The sequence below is a fragment of the Cloeon dipterum genome, chromosome 3 (genome assembly GCF_949628265.1).
Source record: "Cloeon dipterum chromosome 3, ieCloDipt1.1, whole genome shotgun sequence".
NCBI classification, from domain to species: Eukaryota; Metazoa; Arthropoda; class Insecta; order Ephemeroptera; family Baetidae; genus Cloeon; species Cloeon dipterum.
Window position 1 is genome coordinate 36,862,116 of NC_088788.1, and position 21,450 is coordinate 36,883,565.

Genomic DNA, 21,450 nt, shown 5'->3' on the forward strand with positions numbered 1-21,450 from the left:
TTTTTTGCTCGAGTTAAAAATTGCGTCTGATTTTTAGATGAATTAAAATGGATAATATTAAAAATAAACTCGTCTTGATGAGCAGTGACAATAAAAAAGTGGGTGTATGCAATCTGTTACACGCAAAGGTCAAGCAGATTGCATACCCTCAATGAATTCAGGCGTATATGCTTGTTCAATAAGAAGCCACTCAACGCTATGTTCCATGCTTTTGAGATTTTGTTTTTCAATCTATTTAACTAAATTTAACTAAATTTCTTTGCATGAAAATGCGCATTATTTGTCTTGTGGGTACGTGGAAGCCGGGACAGAAATGCGTATTCTTCATTGTAGTAATTCGTCTTTTATTCATGTCTCGTGGTTTAGTAATCAAGATCAAGACCAAGACTGTGAAATTACATAGATAATAAAAAATCACATTCACAATAAATGATTATGTATAACAATAAAAACATAACATTCGAAAACAAACAATTATGACACTTACCCCGTAGTGCGGGTCTAATAAGAAATAGTTTTTATGGAATTTTCTCGCACCAAATCTCATCCTAGCCGGAGAGAGAAATTATTTTGTTGCGACTGCTTTGGTGCGAGGCTTAAGGTGCAGTGGGGGGATAAGGTGCAGTAAAAGGGTGCACTGCTTGTCGCACACCTTTGAACAGCCACCTGGCGATACAGGTTAAATGCAAAATCGTTATTAGGACAGTAGTGGCGAGAAGGCGCCACAGTCTCTATTTAAAATTTAATGGTTTTATTTTCTCTCTTTGTTTGAAAAGAACTTTGTAACAAGTTTTAAAATTCTTTTCATTCGTAATTTACTACTGAAATAAAAATGTCCGCATTGGATCTTCTCTTTTGACGGTGCCTTTGGAAGGGAATTGTAAAAGAGGCGTGGTTCCCAAAATATTTTAACAGGGTAACAGGTGCCAAAACACGCGGCAAACCAAGATTTTTTGGTGCAACTACGACTAAAATAACAATCATTAAATTGCAGAAAAATAATCGGTTTTGAAAGTGTGTCAAAATGCTCACCCGACAGTCTGAGCAGCAAAACGCAGATGGGAAAATATTTTAATAACCGAGTTTGCACATTACTTTGTCAAAAATTTAATTTTCTCCTTTATTTCACGTTACAAAATAATGTAGGTCGTGAATTGACATCATGCTCCTTAGCTGTTACATAACTGATTGGAAAGAGAAGAAAAGGCAGCATTCGCTGATTCGCACGAGATGGAAAGAAAAATACTGCGCCTCGCTTGCTGAACTTCGCATTTTCCCGAGAGCACGCGTAACCGCGCGCATCACGCCATCGCATCCATGTCTTCCGTCATTCGATTCTATTCAAAAGAATCCCCCCACCGAGGGCCGATCGGGCAAGGCAAAGCAAAAGTGAGACACAAAGAATGACCGTGAACACCAATTTTGTCCGTTATTTTTGCTGCGTAATATGTTCTGACATAGAATATATGGAATATATATAATAGGTGTCAAGCTGTAATTCTCAGCGTTAATACTAACAATCGATAGAAAAAAAAAATAAAAATGCCTTCTTAAATATAGCTTAATAGAAAATTGTAAACGAATAAACTGAGAAATTATTTGAATTAATATTTAAGAAAAAAATCTTGCACTTATCTAAATAGAGCAAGTTCATCATAACCTAGATTAGATTAGATTTGACCTGAAATCATTCAAAACTTAGCGTGTACTGTACATCTCGTTGTGCTGTTTTTTTTTTCTAAAAATAGCCAAGTTTTCTTTATAAAATAGTAAGCACTAAGGAAACGTACCACTCACTTAGGTGAATCACTGCAACCGCAAAAAATAACATGTTTTTTCTATTAAAACCTCACTCTCCTTGAAAATTTAAAAAATATGTACAAAAAGAAAATATAGACATTGTATTTAATTTTTTACACATTTAAGCGATTACAAGGACATAGCCACCCTCATGACTTTTCCTCGACATACATGTTATCAATTAGCGGTGCTCAGCGCAACTGTGTCGTGTTTACATAACAAAATCTTGTCCAGACAAAACAGAAACATCATCTGCCTCGTCGGAAAGGTGAAACAAGGTACTTTTCCAAGAAGGTTACATACGTTTATCACAAAAATCTGGAGGTATATGAGCACGTTTAACACTGCTCAAGAGAAGCGGAAAGTTCCACTAGCTACAATTGTGCAATATTGGGCATCGGACAGATCAATAACTGCGTGCCGTTGATAAAATAAATTTCTGGTTGGAATATTCCACTCTTCTTTTACGGCCTTGTTCACTCTCTCATCCATGAAATGTGTCTCTTTCCGTTGTGCTCAGCCATTTTTTTAGAAAATAATAAAGGGAGGGGTTTCCTTGTGCGGTCAAATATATGATTTTAATTATAAAATGTACGATATTTGCTTAAAATTAATTTTATTATGGAAAAACATTTCCTACGCTATTCTATACTCATGTCTAGATGCAGTTAAATCATTGATTTAGTTTTGGATTCATTTGCATTCTAAATAAAACTGATATATCAAGTTGGGGATAAATATTAGCAAAAATTACAACTTTCATTTTTTGCCAACATTGTCATCGCTAAATCTCGGGTTTGAGTAATCGGATTTACAGAAACTGCACACCGTTCGACTCGTCTCAACCTCCCCTAGACAGGTAACGAAATTTGGGGTAGATTTTTTTTAATTTTAGAGAGTTTTGATCGGTGAATAAGTTTGATGAAAGTGCAGAGACCCCAAATTTTTATTTTTGATGCAAATCTAATGTGGGGTGAAAGGGGGATGAAGGTTTATCCACCTCAAAATCCATTAGATATCTAGAGGAGGTTGAGAAAAGTCGAACGGTGGGTAGTTTTTGCAATTTTTAGAACCCAAGATTTGGAAGTGACATTAACAGCAAAAAAATACGAATTTTTTCCAACATTGCCATCGCTAAATCTCGGGTTCTAACTCCAAAAACTGCACAGCGTTAAACTCGTCTCAACCTCCCCTAGATAGCCAATGGATTTTGGGGTTGATTTGTTTAATTTAAGAGGGATTTGATAAATGAATAAATTTTCTGAAAGTGCATAGCGATGCAATTTTTATTACCACTTCATTGTAGGGGTGGAACGGGGATGAGGGTTGATCACCCTAAAAATCATTTGGCTATCTAGGGGAAGTTAAGACGAGTCGAACGGTATGCAGTTTTTGCGATTTTAGCGATCAGAATCCGAGATTTGGTGCTGACAATATATTGGCAAAACTAGCACAGAACGCGCGAAAAAGCCAATAGCTAGCGAAAATTACGACTCGGGGCGGTCTATTTATATTCTAAAGGCTAAAAACTGCATGATTTGTGCAAACCTAGTAAAGATTTGAAGCCTTTTTGAATGTTTTATAAATTTTACGTGTAACGCTCGATTAAAATTGGGTCAGTCGTAGCAGTGGCACGAGCAGCAGGTTGCGCTCCTGAATTGTCTAAATAAATTTTATCTAGAATTGACAGATGATGCAAGAGATAACAAAGCGCGCGGATTAAGACGCGCTGGCGGCGAGTGGCGAGGGCCAGTTGGTGGATTGCTTTGGCGCGCACTAATCTCGGACGGAAACCGCTGAGAGGGAAGCAATTATCATCGGTTCGCGCGCATCGCATTGTGCCCGGTGACCGCGCGCGCGTGAGTATTATTGAAAAGGCCCGCACGCCACGCAGATTGTGCCAAGACAAGTGTATATAAAGAAAGAAAGAGTGCCAGCTTAGCATAGGGCGCGCGTCGCATACTCCTAAATTAGCGCGTCAGCCGAGAAGCAGAGTTTATAGAAGTGCGGCGGCCTGTTCGGCTCTCGCTCTCGTCAATAGACCAGTTGCGGTTCATCTTTGCGCTTGGATCACTCGCGCCTGCCGCTGCCCCGCGCACGCCGACTGTCAACCACCACGACTCCCCCAGCGTATTTCCTCTCGCCGCCCAGGTAACACCAACAATTGGAAACAAACACATTTCGTACGCAAACACGGAGCGACAGAGCCACTCACCGCTTTGTTGACACACACACACTCACTTCCACTTTGTTCTTGGAGAAGAGCCTCTTCATTCGGCTCCCTAAAGAAGAGATACGGTTTTTTCTTTTCTCTCACGCGCAGAATATTTCGTAATTTTTTCCTGATTTAAACTAATAACAGACTCAAGGGATCAAGTGCTTAAAGTAAAAATCCGTTATATTCTTTTTTAAATTCAATTTAAAATTTAAAAAAATCCCAAGTTGCCGTTTTAATTTTTTAGGAAATTGGCTCCCTACTGTTAAACTACAAATTATTTCACAATTTCGAGATTGTACCCTCAAAATTCGCTCACCAATCAAGCGAAAAAATCGATAATGAAATTACACTGTTCCTCGGTCCTAATTTTAGAGATAAACACAAACTCAACGAACTGTTCACTGTAGTCCACAATGCAAAATGTCCGTAATTCTTGACCTGTAAAGCTCTACTTTAAAGTACCTTTATAGGTAGAAAAATTTATCATGGCGAATCTTGAACATTGGCGGCCATGACACTGATGACGTCACGATATGGCCGCTCTCTTTGTTCAGCGCTTGACGACTCACGCGGTGGTCGATTCCAAAAATTTCAATGGCAATTTGATTTTCAGATGTTTTTGCAGAAGCAAATTTCAAAATTTACAATTTTTACATTCTGCTGTGCTCTTTTAAAGAAAAGCTCCCTAAAGTGAAATATATATATATATATATATATATATATATATATATATATATATAAAAACTTAATTTTAAAATTCTATAGCCAATTCAGACATTTTTTACAAAACTTTATGTTGCGCTTAATTTTTGTCTCCGAGTTTTTTAGTAAAAACTTTCAAAATGAAAATCGTGGCAGTCGTGCCCTTTGGATCAAGGACCTTCTAATGCAAACTGTTGCATGGTCTAAGATTAAATAATCCTCACGTAAGCTGCGTTTTGCCCTCGATGTTGCCACAATGTTGTATAAAGCAGTCACATAATCTCTCTGCTGGCGACACACAACTTTGAGAGTGGAACGTCAATCCGCACTGTTTACAGCAGCATTGGGAACGGGTCTAAAATTAACCAATGCGTCGAATTCCACGCAGAGAAACAAACGGGGTTCATCCATTCACGTGGAAATCTGTTTTAACGGAACGGGGGGTGTGTGCTCGCGGCTGATGCGTTGGCGTCATTTTTCTTTCGGCGTTTGGCGGCTTATTCGGGGTGCTGTGCTCTGGCCACCACGTGTGTGTGTGTGTGTGTGTGTGAGTGCCGCCTCGACCGATATAATTCTTCCGACAGCAGCAGAAGCGGCGCGATTTAATTTTAACAACACGCAGCGTCACTCTCGCAACCAGCAAGCGAGCATTCCTCGGGCCCAGCTGACACAGACACTTGGATCATTTATTATTAAGGGTAATGTGACGCGAGGTCGGGCACGAACGTGTGTATACACTCGCGGGATTGCGCAAGCAGCTAAACTTGACATTGCAGCCAGCCGCGACGCGCGCTCCTCGCCTCCTCGGCCAAGGGTTGCATCCCCCTTAATTGATCTTTCCGCTCTAACTAAGTAAGCCTAGCATGTTTTGTCTACGAGAAAAGCAGTGCTGCATGACAGGTGCAGACGACAATTTTAAAGCCGCTGACAAATGACTGAAAAAATAAAACTGTCCCTTTTTCAAATTGACGTCGTCTAGGCTGGATGGATAACGAGTTTAACCAGAGCATTTTCCTTCTTTGCTCACACACACACACAAATACTTAAAATTTAAAAATAGCGACTGATCTCTCCGGAGAAAGTGGCGATGCGTTTGAAAATTTAAGTGAAACAGCAAAAAAATCATTCAGTTGTGATTGTTAAAAATTTTTATTGAATTAATTCTGCTTTAATTTTTTTAAAGACCGTCTTTGATGAAGTTTCTGAGCACACCAATCGATTCTTGAGGGTCAAATTAGATAGAGTGGATATTTTTTCTGACCAAAATGTCGAGCGCGACGTGCGGCGTATATAGCACATAAGCAGAATTTTTTTCCCACCGCCATAACAATATGAATGCGAGAAGTGCGCATGCGTCAGAGCTTCGGTTTGAGCACTTGCAGAGGGACATCCAGCCAGCTCTGACGCATGCGCACTTCTCGCATTCATATTGTTTTGGCGGGAAAAAAAGTTCATACGTCGCGCTGGACCTTGTGGTCGAAAAATTATCCACTTTACCTAATTCGACCCTCAAGAATCGATTGGTGTGCTCAGAAACTTCGTCAATGACGGTCTTAAAAAGAAAACTTCACTTCTTTGGAATGAACTCATGAATGACATACGATTTTTATTACTTTTGCAAATTTCCTCCTCAAATTTATGACAGAAGAGTGCTCTGGGGTAGATTTTAAATATTTTCCAATCTTATAATTTTGGCATTAAATGAATAATTGCACCTGATGATGTAATGCGGTCTGGTAAGGCGCGCAGTTGCTTCTTCTCGCGGTTGCTCAGGGGTGTGAAATCGCGTGAGGCAACGAGAGCGATTCGGCTGCAAATCGGTCATGCAGCCGATAGAGATTGGTTTGTCGCGGCCAAGAGTGTGTCTGCCGAGCATGTCTTGAAATGACGACAATTTCGGCGTGACACTCATACCGAAATTAGCTTTTCAGCGGCGCCGTGATGGATTGGCGAAACAGGGCTGGCCCCGCGTGCACGTCGCGCGCATTCCCACAAGGTCTAGTAACGCAGGCCTGCAATTAATTTCCCGCGCACAACTTTAATCCTGCGATGGAAGGATGCATTTCACTGGCTTCCTACGCCGTTTCTCATTCTCAATGCCATTTGGCTCTCCAGTTTTTGGAATCTACTCGCAACGAGATGAATCGAATGCATGCTACAATCTTTTGTAAAGGATTTCTGACAGAAAAGTGCGCAGGGAAAATCTAATGCCGATTTTTTTTAAATTTTTTTCAAGTCATAGTTGTCATAAAATCAAGTTTCATTCTGTCCATTTCAAATTTTGCCTTTTTAATCAAATTTTCAATCGCATTTCCGGGAAATTGGGCACAGAAAAATATGCAAATTCATGAGATTTCCGAATTTGAAAAGATTTTTCATCTATAGCACTCATAACCACAGCTGAATTATAATTAGAAATGTAACCATATCTAATGTATGACATCACCAAAAGACAATAAAGATATTATTAATCATAATTCTAATTAGAAAATTTTTTCAACCCTTGTTGGCATGTTTGACAGTGTAAATATGATGGTAAAAAGTAAAAATATAAATTTTTCGTTAAATTAAATAAATTTTTTCGGATCAATGAGAATAAAATGCACAAAAATTATTTGAAACGTTTGAATAATCAGCTATAATTTGTAGGCCATGCGTGGCGCCATCAGTTGATTACAAGATTGCATGCATGTAAGTGCGAAATTTCCCCGTTATCACGCACGCTATCGAAATTTCCAATCAGGTGCTGCAAAATTGGCAAATAATCCACTCTTAATTCTGATTGAGTCGCCAAAGGTTGTTACAAAAAGCAACCGCGGGATTAAGAAAAACAAACAAAACGTGTGGCACTTGATGTAATCACGCGGAGAGTCCGATAATTTTCGGATTTGCCAAGCGCGCAACATTATTGGAAAGTCCGATATTGCCTCTTGTAACAGGTGTGGCTAATGTTGTCTGATAAGCACTGTATAAACACTGCTCTCATTAACAAAAAACGAGTTTGCTTGCTGGACGCACAGATTAGGATTAAAAATTAATTATGTGCAGGTTTCATTCGAGAGGAATTGCTTTAAAAAAAAGTACGCGTCGAGTTCATTGAGTAAAACCGATTTTCTGGAGCGCCGGACGTGTCATTTGTGGCCACTATGTTCTCAAGAGCGAATTTGCAAGAGCTGTTGACATGTCTGGATCGTTATCGCGCTCACCCCCGCGCTGGTTCAATAACTGACGAGTGTCCCCTTTGGTGCCTGAGCGGAGAAGCCATGCACACTTATCTTCTTGCTATATCATAGCGCAGCTTTAGCTCGTCATGCCACACAATGCTCAATTACAGCCCAAATTCAATGCTAAAAGAGTGCAACCAGATTAATTAATTAATTAAATTGAAAATGATGAGAGGGAAAATTCGTTTTTATACAGATAGTTACGAACCATTGTCGTACAAAGTACTGTAATTAATGCACAAGTTGCGTAAGCCCTTAGTGTTCGAAGCTACAAACAGATGGCGCCATCGTACACTTTCGATTTTTTTTATTGGCACCTGCACTGCGATATCAACTCTGCTACTGTGCATTCTTCACTTTATATGTTTTCTTTCGACATGCTGAAAACAAAAATCAGTCAATCCAATCGTCGTAGAATCGAGAAAAACAATTTTTAATTAAAAAATCTTTTCCGACGATTCTACGGTGAATGGCTGAACTGATTTTGGTTTTCAGCACGTCAAAAGAAAAAATTATTAAGTGAAGAATGAACAATAACAGGATTGAGTCTGAAATCGCTGCGGAAGTTCCTTAAAATTGAATTGTTTACTTAAGTTTACGGTGGCACCATCTGTTGGCGGCTTCGAACCCTACGGGCTTACGCAACTGTTGAAAATCAACCCAAAATATTTGGCAAAATCACGATTTGTGCAAAAGTGACCCATCAATTGATTCATCTCGCTGACAATGAGCAGATTCCCAAAAATAAAATTTCAAGAAGGGCAATTTAAATTTAAAATAAATTTTTCCTCCTATTACCGAGTTAGAATTTTAGATCAAAACTGTTGATGCATTTCTCCTGCGGGTGCGGAGCAGCAATTTATCTCGGTTGACGTAACGTGTAACGTGCAGCGAGCATTGGTAAATCAATGATGCACGGTGATGCGCCGGCGTGAATGGTGAGGCTGCGGCGGCGTTGTCGCCACGCCGGCCGCAGCAGCAACCCTGCCGCTGCGCTCCACTCGTGTATTTCTGCACAGCTCGTCACTTCGCCTCGTGAGAGTGCTGCTGCCCTTTCGAGTGCTCCTCTCGTTTCGTACCCCCACAACAAAAGCAAACACGCAACTCACATGGAGCGTCCGAATCGCTTTTCAGATTTCCTGCTCTCAACCATGGGTGACCCTACGGCGGCGGCGGCCAGCTGCAGCAAGCTCCGCCAGATCAAGCGCTGGCTCAAGAAAAACCTGCTCCTCCTGGTCACCGTCTCCGGCGTCTTCTTCGGCGTCGTCTTAGGTCAGTCCAAATTCTTTTTTATTCTTTTCTTCGGTTAAAAATGATTTTTTTTTTGTCTAAATAAGCTCAGGAAAATTTGAAACAACGCAAGCAGTGGGGGGTAGTTTCTTTTAATTCGGGATTAGGGCTGTGAAATTATAATTTAAATTTGGATGCTCCGGATTTATTTTATTTTATACAGGCATAACTGAAAAATAAATAAATATTAAAATATTTCGGTTGACGACTAGTTCTTGTGGTAAAATCAATTGGTACGGGGTAGGGGGTGGTGGGTGGAAGGCCCCTTTGGCACACATAATAAGCACACATCAGTACACGTCGCTCCGTCTTCGCGCGGATCAAACAGCAACGAAAGGATTTTCCAGCGCTCGGAAAAAAAGAAAAGTAAAGCCTGGGCCCTGCCATTATTATACGGCTTCTCTTTTGTTGGCTTGTGCACGGGCCGACCTTCTGCGCCTAATGAGAAAGCGGAAAACATTATACAAGAGCCCTACTTTTCGCCAAGCGAAACGCAGCAAAATACACCCTCTGAGAATGCAGCATTTTTATATAATTAATTACGCCTCTGCCCAATTTCCCGGTAAAACCGTTAGAAAAGGGGATTGAAATTCACCAAGAAGAAAAAAGCTTGAGTTTATGAATACTAACTTAGAAAAAATTAAACTCTAGCTCAAGCTGCTACATTTCTGTTGGAAATTTCAGGAAAAAATCCATAGATTTTCTCCAAAAGTATGAAAATAATGTATCATTCGATTCTTCTAGCTGACTAAATTCCAAATTTGACAAGTTTTGTTCAATCCGACCACTTTTCAAGAAATTTTGGCAGTTTGAAATTCTTTTTGAAAAATTTTTTAAGGCGTGGATGTTAACGCTATTTTTTGGAAAATTGAACGCTAGAATTGAAGCGAAAAAACACCAGATTTTTTCGGACGAAAAGGTGCAGAAATATAAAAAAATCTTTGAGATGGATTTCGCGGCTTTAAAAATAGAATTTGATTGCTTTTTGGTCGACCAGAGGTGGAAAGACGCGTGTTATGCGAATAGACATACGATATCACGCCATGCCTGTCACGGCTTCCACTTTTTGCTATGTAATGTAACAAAATTTCATAGGGAAACTCTACCTACTTGTGTGTGTAAACTTTGTGATGAGAGTATAGACTTTTACCATTTTCTTAGTTGTGATAAAAACAAGATGAGTCTGACACAAGCTGGAAAATGCCCAGCTAAATAAAATGACAAAGTGTAGTATTTACTTCGTTGTACACATCATGATAGTGTTTAATAAGTAAATGATTATTGCTTTTTGAAATTTTCCACAAAAAAAATCAAGTTGTGTCTCTTATTTGGAATATCAACCGCTGATTGAATGCAATGCCAAAATAGCCGAGTCGCACTGGTCGGGCTCGATTTAGTTTTCCATTATATAAGAACATGCATCCTCTGTGCCTGTAGCTCGTTTTTCAAATCTGCAACTAGTCTGGCCGTTGCGCCTCAATGCACTTTGGCTGCTGTCCAGTCTGCTCGCGGACTCGCGGAATATTTACCGCGATTTTTAGCTGATCAATCTACATTTTTTCCCTTTTGGCAGAGTCTTCTCATTTAGACTGCTTTTTTCTCGCTCGCTCGCTTGGATCGGTCTAATTGGCCTTTTCTTTTGGTGCGGCCGCGCGGCGTTTAATTTGCGCATCAACACGCACATCTTTGCGTCTTGTTTGGCCGGCGCTGCGCATTTACTCACCTAAGCAGCTTGGGTTCAAGTCAAATTTGCACACGTGCCTCATTAATTTGCCGGCTTGTGGCCGCGTGCGTTTTGAGTGGGCGGATTAGCGGGGCTTATTCCCCACGACAGTGACACATTTTCTCGCTCTTTCTTTGAATTAAGCTCGGCTTTTCCTCCATTCAACGTGATATTTTTATTCATGGCAACATGTGCCAAACAAAATTAACGATTTATCGATTTTTTCCTCGCTGTCATTGAGACCTGGGCAGTGGCTCAATTTATTCCATTAAAGGGCATAATTAAGCTTTTTTTTATTATTTATATCAAAATTTCTAGGCATATGACACACTTGGGCCGACACTTTTTTCTTTACCTAAGATGACGTAATTTTGGGCATTCAATAAAAAACAAAATTAAAATAATTTCAAGGGAATATAAAAGTTGTCGATCTAATTAGGTAGTAATTTTCCGGGGAAGGTACTTGGATTATTATGTCACCCCTATAAGACCCAAAATCAGAAAATCGATGTGCGCGATAATTTGATAAATTGTAGACCATATCAAAACCACTCCCAGCAGCGAAAATAAACACAATTTTCGTTCCCCTTGTGAATAGAATTCAAATGAATAGCAAATTGACAAGCATGCAATTTGCGGATATCAAATTATGGCTAGGATGAACAAACACGCTAGATTCGCTCGTGGGCAAATCGAGTGCATATAATATGTGTATAACTTCATCTCGTTCTCTCAACAACTCGATCGTCGTCCTTTCAGCTCATTGTTGATCAAACTTTTCCATTTTATCTCTACAGAAGACCTGTTGTGAAAAAATGCAATCTCAGCCGTCGTCAAAGCAGAAAAGGAAAATACGATGTAGTCTGAGCAAATTGGCTGGCTCTTTATAATAAAATCACCAACATTAAGTACGCGGCGGCTATTGGAAAGCAATGTAAAAGAACCACCCCCGCAAAAGCGAGCGAGTTAACGAGCAAACAAGGCTGCACGCCAAGGACGTACCCTGCGAGATTTAAAAGGCTTTTCTACGCCTTGCTGCGTTACTGCGACTGCTAGGGCAAATACAAACTGACGTACAAACTTACACGCTGCACCGAGAAGGGAACTCAATCCCTTCAACAACGCGCTGGAAATCGATTTCCGTGAATTGCGCCGGGATTTGTCGGCGGAAAATTCCACCATGCACTTGCATCGTCATTGAAAGTGCTTTGCTGACGTTATTTACCACAACAACGCGTTTCTCTGTGGGATCAGCGCCAAAGTTATTTGTTGACCCATATTTACCTGTGAGCCAGAGTAGCGAATTACACGCTCCGTCAAAATATGATTCAATTGGCACACTCGTGCGTGCCGATCTTTAAATTTAGACTTGAAAACAACAAGGTACAATTAGAATGGACGGCCTAGCTCATATTCGAAAGTAGAAAAGCAATTATTCTAATTACGCCAAGGACTGTCAATTCGTGAAAATACGGTTTTTGAAGGTTTATTTAATTTTGCTTTATTAAATCGATTATTTCTGCAGAACGAGTTCGTAAAAATTGTCTTCTTTTTAAACAATTGCACAGGAAACAAAAAATATTCTTTTTCGACTTAGGGGATGGAATTATGGCCAATAGAGGTTGGTTGATGAAGGGTGAGCACCCTAAAAACTATTCAGCTCACCAGTGAGAGTTAAGCCAAGTTGAACGGTGTGCAGTTTTTGCATTTCTGTCCCTTACAACCCTAGATTTGGCGCTCACAACATTTGAAAAAATTAAAAAAATCGTAGTTTTGAAATAAAAAAAATCGAATTTCTTGAAATCGAAGCCGAATACCATCTCGAAATTTTTACACAAGTTCTTACGTACCCTGAGACCACTTTTTAGGGGCGTTCCGGATTTCTAAAGTATGCCGCTGGTTTTCAAATTTAAATACATAACACCCGGAAATTTACGAAAAATGAGGCTTCGTGACCTTTGACCTTGACCGATGGTGTTCATTCGATCGGGCTTGACGAGAGGAGTTCAACGCACACCTTCACCAATAAAAATTAAATATTGCATTCTCATAACCCCCAAAAATGTCTGATCGATGGTGTGAATTTGGTTAGGTTATCTTGATTGACACCGTCCGTGATTTTCTCTCAAAATGAAAATAAAATAATTATGTGTTTCAGGAGTGGGGCTGCGGCCGCTGCATTTGTCGCCAGATGCGATTCTGCTGGTGTCGTACCCCGGGGAGCTGTTCATGCGACTGCTCAAACTGATGATTCTTCCACTCGTGATCGCCAGTTTGATCGCAGGTAAAGAAAGTTACGGCGTCGGTCGGGATATTTTTGAGCTTCGCGTAGTGGACCACAGTCGGCAGCTAAAAATAAATCAAAAAATACATCTCGACGAAAAATATTCCATGCAGCCCTGAAATAGGCAGCAGAGTTGAACGAACTTTGTGGCGTTTTATTTCGAGCAGCCGGCGATCAAGACAAAGCGAAATAAAGTTAAGTTACAATGAATGCGCGGTGTAAAAGCTTTAAAATTGTTTCGCCAGCTGGTTTAAAAGTAGCGCTCGATTCAAGCCGGGCGGGCCAGATTTCAAATTGAGCGAGAAAAGTGATCTCTGCACTTTACTAATTGGAATTGTGTGTGTGTGTGTGTGTGCACGCAGGGGCTGCAAGTTTGAACGCCAAGATGAACGGCCGGCTCGCTATCCGCACAATGGTTTACTTTCTGCTGACGTCGCTGTTCAACGCCGCCCTCGGCGTTGCCCTCGCCCTCATCATGCACCCCGGCGACCCCGAAACAAAGAGAATTTTGGGCGCCGGCACTGAGCACCGAGAGGTCAACATTCTCGACGGCTTTCTCGATCTCGGCAGGTACCGAAATCACCAACACGAGTTGCAATCAAATCGATAAAATTGCTTCTTTTTACAGAAACATTTTCCCTGACAACTTGTTCCAAGCAGCATTTCAACAGGTAAAAAAGTTACATTTTTTTGTTTGCTCTCGTCGCGCGAGACACACCCTCGAAAAGTCGAGCACGCCGCCAGAGCAGTGACGCAAATATGAGTCTGGCCATTTTTCAAAATTGACCCACTCGCCTGGCGTCACGTAGTTGTTGGCATTTGTAAATTTTTTTCATATCCTAAGCATCCACGCAGAATATTTTGAGATATTTTTCGTCTAATTTCGTCAAGCGCGGAATGGAAGGCTCTGTAGCTTTCCTTGTTCTTGAATCGCTAATGGCGCTCGGACAGGAGTGCTATGAGATATTCTAAAACGCTGTTGGAGAGCCTTTGCCAACTTCTTTTGAATCAGAGAAAATTTATGAGCGGCCGTCGTTCTTTAATAAAAAAAGTCAGCTCGTCACGCGCCTTACTTGAAAATAATCCAATTAGAGAGTTTTAACGAGAAACAAATATTTCAGGCTCACACTGTCTACGTCCCACGTCAAGTGTACGTCCGCAACGGCACGGAGAACGACACTGCAATTGCGTCAGTAGATATCGATGTCCTGAAAGCAAACATTCGCATGGTCAGGGATATTCAATACAGGTAATTTGGTTTTATTCCGGTGACGCTAAAATAATTGCGCCACTTTTGCCCAGTTTGTTTTGCTTCGTGTGCTAGAAGCCTTACGCCTTCAATTGCACTTCCCCCGCGCTCGAGGTCACATTGAACATTGACAAACAATCGTCAATAAGCGAAAACCTTGGCAGGCTTAAAAGTGCATCTCGTTTTTATTGCAGGGAGGGAACCAACACCCTGGGCATCATTTTCTTCTGCCTGGTGTTTGGCACCGTGCTCGGGACACTCGGACGCAAAGCTAGAGTGGTTGTTGAGTTTTTCTCCGCCGTCGATGAAGTTATCATGAAGATGGTCACCGGTGTCATGTGGTAAGTCAAATAAACAAACGCTGTTTTATATGTCAACATTAAAATTTAATCATTTTTTTAGAAAATCGGGCCTCTCAGCGTACTTGAAAATTTTGAAAATATCGGTTTGTAGGCTGTCTAAATGGGCGCATCTTTTGGCACAAAGTTTAATGTTCTAGAATTACTAGAATTATTAAAACTCAAGATATTCTCATTTTCGAGAACGCCCCGAGAGGTCCGTTTCTCCAGATTTCACCCTGATTTTCGGGAAAACTGCATTAATTCAATTCCTCAAATTACTTATTTTGCAGGGGGGCTCAAATTTTGAAAAGGCGATTTTTTCAAACAATATCATAACTTTTTCCTGGATGGAAGTACATTAAAAACATTTATGAGAAAAATGTTCTAAAATAGACGCTAAACCAGTTGCCTTGGTGATCAACTTAGTATGTCAAAGATCAAGGTCACAAAATATGGTTTAATGTGGTACTTTTTGAGAAAATCTAAGGCAACCTTGAAAGTTGATCATTATTTCAACAGAGCATTTTTGTGCAGATTTTGAGGCGGATTTGACCCAAATTTTAGTGTAAAACAATTACAATAATGACTATCTGAGGTCATGGTCGGGTGTGAGTCGCCCTACTCATCCCTGGCGTGGGGCGGAAATTTTTAGTTAAAATTAACACGCACGGTTTCGCCTTGACTGAATGGAATTTTTGACTCAGGTTGACCCCGATCGGAGTGAGCAGCGTGATCGCGGGCAAAATCCTGAGCGTGGAGAACTTGGGCCTGGTGACGGTGCAGCTGGGCTGGTTCATCTTCACGGTGGTGCTGGGGGTGCTGTTGTACCAGCTGGTGTTCATGCAGCTCATCTACCTGGCCATCGTGCGGCGCAACCCGTTCAAATTCTACTGTGGCCTGATCCAAGCCACTCTGACGGCATTTGCCACCGCTTCAACGTGAGTGCGGGCCCTTTCTCCACCGGCCACCCTCACCTTCTCCCTGCCTCCACCCCCACACAAAAATATGTATTGATGAGGTATGCAGTGCTGGGAGATACTTAGGATTCTGCTGTCGACGGCCTGACTCAATCAGAGAAACCAAATTTTTACACCGCACCATCAAGCCGATTTCAATTATTTATTGAACAACAACAAAAACAAACCTGAACATGTCCCTTGATGGAGTGGTTGAGAATTATTCTTGGAAAATTATATCTGAATGTTTTTTAAATTGAAAAAAACAACATGGCTGATTCAATCATGCCGAGCCGACCTGATGACTCCGTATCTGCCGGGCTGAGGAAGGTAAAGCGAGGAGACATTTTCGCACCTTTCAATCCCATCCTGACACCTCGCGGCCGGGAGGAAACACTCGCCCCCATTTAATTCGGTCTCCTTGCGTTACCAGCAGATTGCAATATCTGCTTTATTTTTGACTGTCCAAAGTACGAGCTTCAAAATTGTTTTTGCCGTTGCCTCGCTCGCGCGCGCGCCGATGCGTACTTTTGGCACTCAACCTGAAAGAGACAAATTGTTAGGAACGAGAAAGTTTGCATCCGCGCTTTTTGTCTCTTGTTCTTATTTGGTTAAAATTGTTCATTGTCCTCTGTGCATGCATTTCATTTCTCTTCATTGCAATCGCTGTTGAAGTGAAGCTGCGTTTATTCCCAGAATTAGCATTCATTTTTAGCCTTGTTTCAAAATCCGCCAAGATGAAGAGTTGACCGCGGCTCTCATATTTATTCACTTCTGCAGATATATTTATCCATTCTCATCTCTTCATTTTTTCCGTTTTTAGCAACACATGCTCAAAAGAATTTTTGCACAGAATCTCTGCAGAATTCTTTCTCCCTCTTGCACATTTAAATTTCATTCAAATTTTCTCCCTTTATTTTGAGTTGGCTGCTTTTTAATGCCGAGTTGTATACTTTTCTCTCTCTTTTTTTTCTCTCTCTCTCTCTCTCCTCTGGTTTAATTACAGCGTGATTCTATTCACATACCGCGTTTTGTTGAATTTTTGTAAATAATATTTTAACGGAGATTTGTGCGAGAAGCAAGCGCGTGCTCCCAACAAGAAAGTGCCGCCGACAAAAGCTAGCGTGTGTCAACCAAAGACAAAGGGTTTTGTTGATCGCCTCGATGGGTAAGTACGAAGGAATGGTCAGCAAAACCAGCATTTCTATCCATATCCATCCTTGATCATTTTTTCGGCAGCGTGTTTTAGTTTTTTCTTTATGCAGGATCGAAAAGGTTTATTTGGCCATTAAAACTAAATTAATCTTTGCAAGTAGAACCGTTAAAGATTTAATTTATTTTGCCTATAAGTGAAAAAATGGTTAGTAAAATGACTTATTTTAGTTCAATTCAACGTTGGATTTTGAAGAAAAAAGTTACCGGATTCTCTATGAGCGGTGACCGCACTGGAAAAGGGCGTAAATTAGCGGGGAATTAGAAATGGGGGCGTGGATTCCCGGGAAATGAAATAAGATGGTGGGGCACAATGTCATGAAGCACAGGAAAATAGTTAAATTGGACGTTTTTCTGATAATTTTAAAAATGGGGCGTGACAAGTGTGGCGAAGCGCGGAAAAATCGTAAAATTTTAAGCCTTTTGAGCTGAATCCTGATAAAACTACCGGTTTTCAGAAAATATTTGAAGAAACTAAACGCGCAGGCCGTGCTCATTATTAGTTAAAAGATAATTTGGTTTTTGGGGGGAACATATGTCAAAAGAAAAAGATAAAAAAGTAAGCACGTTTAACAATTTGAGGGAAGCGACAAAGAACAAATAAACGTTCTTGATGCGCACTTTGCATATATATATTTCATTGAATCATCTGCCTTATTCATGAAAGCCATTGAGAGCGCGTGATGTGAGTTGCAAATGTCGCCTTTCATTCAGCTTCACAATAGAACACGCGGAGGAAGTAAGCAGTCTCGTCCCGCCGGGCAGCACAATTGGAAAACGAGCTGGGCTGCTCTCTTCGACTGACTTTTCAGCCGCTTGTGAATGGACCACTTTTGTCTGCACACACACACTCACACACACAAACGCACAGCACACTCTCTCTTCTTTTCAGCCACTAAGTTGCGTCGAATTGTGTCGAATTACTGGGACGGCAAACCGAATCGAAGGACTTCGAGAGCGCGCGTTTTGTTTAATTTTAATGCCCGCCCGCCTGCTGTCAGAACTCGGCCAGACTAATGTGATGCATGCGTAGGGCCGCGGCTCTTCCCGTCACCTTCAGATGCATGGACCAGAAAGTGAAAGTGGACTCGAGGGTGTCTCGGTTTGTGTTGCCCATCGGCGCCACTGTTAATATGGACGGCACGGCCCTGTTCGTCAGCATCGCCTCAGTCTTCATAGCCCAGATCAATGAGATTCCGCTCGGCATGGGGGAATACGTTACCATTGCGTGAGTACACCACAGAGGCGTTGCAATTTTTGCAATCGGCCGCTGCGCTTGAACAAAGAGAGCGGCCATATTGTGACGTCATCACTGCTCAGTGGGCATCTATTTTTACACCAAACATCAGTGGCCATGACACTGATGACGTCACAAAATGGCCGCTATCAAGCGCTTCACGACTAACGCAGCGTCCGATTCTACAAATTCCAACGGCAAATTTACTTTCACAATTTTAAGCGTCGAAAACAAACAATTTTGTAATATGACATCTCTAGTCCTTTAAAGGAATATCGATTTTTTTTCTTTTGTATTATCGAAAAAAATTCGCCAACCCTGGTTTACTTGAGTCTTGAGTCTAATGATTTTCAACTTGATTTTTTTGCAGCCTTACTTCCACCGCAGCAAGTATCGCGTCTGCCAGCGTTCCGAGCGCGGCGCTTGTGCTCATGTTGATTGTGTTGACGGCCATCGACGCTCCGGTCCAAGACGTCTCTTTGCTTTTTGCCGTTGACTGGTTTGTGTAAGTGTCGCAACAACAACAAAAAAAATCGATAAATTTAAAACAAAAATGGTCAACAAGGGTCGCCTTGTAAATTGAAACCATGTTCTAGTACCCCTATGGGTGTCATTATATTTCACAACAAAAACGATTTATTTTAACGCTTGCTTCGAGGGTGGTCGCGACCTTCTTTCGGAATGCGGGCTGTTGAAAAAAAGAGTTATTTGTTGCAGTGATCGCGTTCGCACAACCAACAACATGCTGGGCGACTGCTATGCTGCTGCCGTGGTCGAGCACTTGTCCAGTGCGGAGCTCAATTCGTCACCTTCCCACGGAGCAATTGTCCGCAACATCGGCGACAAGGAAGTCAGTTGGAATTTCTCTCATTTTCCCCCCTTTGTGCGCAGAGCGTGAGATTGCTTTTTAGTTCGAAAAAGCAATTTCCTAACAGCATTGCCTAGTAATAATTTTGTAATCCCAAATTTTATGAAATTTAAAATATATCTCGCAATGTTACCAGTTCCTTAAGAATTTCCAGATTGTGAAATCACGTTATTTTAACTAACACTCTTTAAATTTTAAAAAATGTAGTTTTACTCAATTTTGTATTTTTGGTGGGTCATGTTTGTCATTTCTAGAAAGAATTTATCAAAAAAATTTAAAGACCGTCTTTGACGAAGTTTCTGAGCACACCAATCGATTCTTGAGGGTCGAATTAGGTAAATTTGATATTTTTCGCTCCAAAATGTGCAGCGCGACGTGCGTAACACAAGTAGAACGTTGTTTCCCGCCAAAACAATACGAATGCGAGAACTGCGCATGCGTCAGACCTGGTTTGAGCACTTGCAGAGAGACCGCCATTACGAATGACTCCTTTGTCAGATCCAGCCAGCTCTGACGCATGCGCACTTCATATTGTTTTGGCGGGGGAAAATGTTCGCACGTCGCGCTGCACTTTTCGGTCGGAAAAAATATCTCTTTACCTAATTCGACACCCTCAAGAATCGATTGATGTGCTCAGAAACTTCGTCAAAGGCGGTCTTTAAGCTATTTTCGGTATATTATCGTAGTTCAAAAACTTTGATGCAATTCTATTTACGCTATTTACAGACGCAAGAGCATGCTTCCGCCACTGGGAATGGGCACGCGGGCAATGGGCACATTCTCCCACTCACGCGGAGTGACCTGAAAGGGAGCGAGACCTCGGAGACTGCGGCTATGCTGGAAGTTGTGCGGATACAGGAGCCAGCCGTGCATAAGAAATAGATAGACTGACCTGACACTGTACCTGATCGCCACACGAGTGAATGCGTTTCAAAAAAGGGTGTGTCGTGGATTTCAATTTTTCGTTTGACCTCCGTTTATTTAAAATTTTGTAAGCGTTTAAAAAAAACAAATTCTTTTCTTTTCTTTGATTACGATTCATTTGCAGCTGGGCTTACCTTGAGCATTTTGTTTATTGGTAAAACTCTGAGGTCAATATACTACTTTTTTCTTTAAAATGAATGTTTCAGAGCGATAAGAAATAATTTTACGTGTTAGACGGGTATTTTCATCTAAAAACCAATGCAGTTTAGACTCATAACTATATAATAGTCGATTTATTGAATTAGTAGTGATGTTTACGTTCCAATCGTAGATGAAATAATCAATTTTGCAACGCCTCGTTTCTTTGAGGCTTTCGCCGAAATTAATTGGAATTGAAAAGATCGAAAAATTGTAGTGTTGCGAAGTGGATGTCGACCAGGTAAGTATATAGTTGACGCCGCACGCGCGTCCTCTTTCTCAGTAGTTACGTTATAGACTCAATAAAAAAGCACACGTTTTATCCCTGCACGGAATTTTTAAGCAAAGCAATGCTGTGATGATCATTTATCGCAAGCACTATTTTGATAGATGGCAAGGTTTTTGAAACTTTACAATGTTCATCACGCCTCTAAAGATCTGAAATCCACGAGGCGTATTTTTGAAATAATGTTTAAAACCTGGAAACAGAAAACAGTTTGGAACTTTAAATTTTAATTAATAGCAGAAGCAGTGGGCTAAAACACATTAAACCTTGATGATATATATATTTGTGACTGTATTTCATGTCATTTAATTGTAAAAAAAACCGAATAAACAGAAAATAATATATGATGTACACACAATTTCGTATATAAGTTTTATTTATTTACACCAACAAATGAATTCCAGAATTTATAGGAGATTCGTTTCCTCTGAAATCCATTCAGCTGCTCAGGAGAGATTGAGAAGATTATATAACGCTGTGGTGTTTTTGCAAATTCTGATGGCTGAAACCTGAGATTTGGAGTGTATAAAATTTAAAAATTAAAAAAATTCGTGATTTATTAAATTTGAAGTGAATTTTCCGAATTTTCTCTAAAACAAAAAAAGAACACCTCTAAATTTTCACACGAGTTCCCAAGTGTCATGGGGCAACTTTTAAGCGCACTCTCAAAATTCTAAAAACCAGAGCTCATTAATTAAAAACGATTAACGAATATTGACCTTGATCTAGCACATAAAATTTGGTGTCAGTTCGATCGAGCTCAGCAAGAGGAATCCAAAACACACCTTATTTTTAAAATTGCTCGACAGGGAGATTTTATACTGATTTTCCATACTTTCCCAAAAAAATCCAGTTTAAATACAATATTTTGACTAAAAATGGAATACTAATTAGAAATAAAACGTAAAAAAGTCTATTAGAAGCGAGGGTGGCGGGTA

The 21,450-nt window shown here is 40.7% G+C and overlaps 1 protein-coding gene across 2 annotated transcripts; it reads left to right on the plus strand.

Moving 5' to 3' along the window:
- Positions 1-3,793: 3,793 nt before the first annotated feature.
- Positions 3,794-20,870, plus strand: Eaat2 (Excitatory amino acid transporter 2). Of its 2 annotated transcripts, XM_065486576.1 has the most exons (12): positions 3,794-3,951; positions 9,079-9,216; positions 13,116-13,241; positions 13,604-13,811; positions 13,870-13,912; positions 14,363-14,490; positions 14,685-14,831; positions 15,536-15,769; positions 18,033-18,227; positions 18,607-18,741; positions 18,954-19,086; positions 19,831-20,870. In XM_065486576.1, the coding sequence occupies exons 2-12, from the start codon at positions 9,096-9,098 to the stop codon at positions 19,984-19,986; spliced, it is 1,626 nt and encodes a 541-aa protein (XP_065342648.1). In that variant the 5' UTR covers positions 3,794-3,951; positions 9,079-9,095; the 3' UTR covers positions 19,987-20,870. The 2 variants fall into 2 exon arrangements, with proteins under 2 accessions (XP_065342648.1, XP_065342647.1); XM_065486575.1 differs by lacking the exon at positions 3,794-3,951 and having other exon boundaries at positions 8,947-9,216.
- Positions 20,871-21,450: the final 580 nt, after the last annotated feature.

Coding starts and splice junctions, on each gene's coding strand:
- Eaat2 (XM_065486575.1), top strand. CDS start 9,054: ATGGAGCGTCCGAATCGCTTTTCAGATTTCCTGCTCTCAACCATGGGT. Junction 13,812..13,869: donor GGCTTTCTCGATCTCGGCAG/GTACCGAAATCA, acceptor TTCTTTTTACAG/AAACATTTTCCCTGACAACT. Junction 15,770..18,032: donor GCATTTGCCACCGCTTCAAC/GTGAGTGCGGGC, acceptor ATGCATGCGTAG/GGCCGCGGCTCTTCCCGTCA.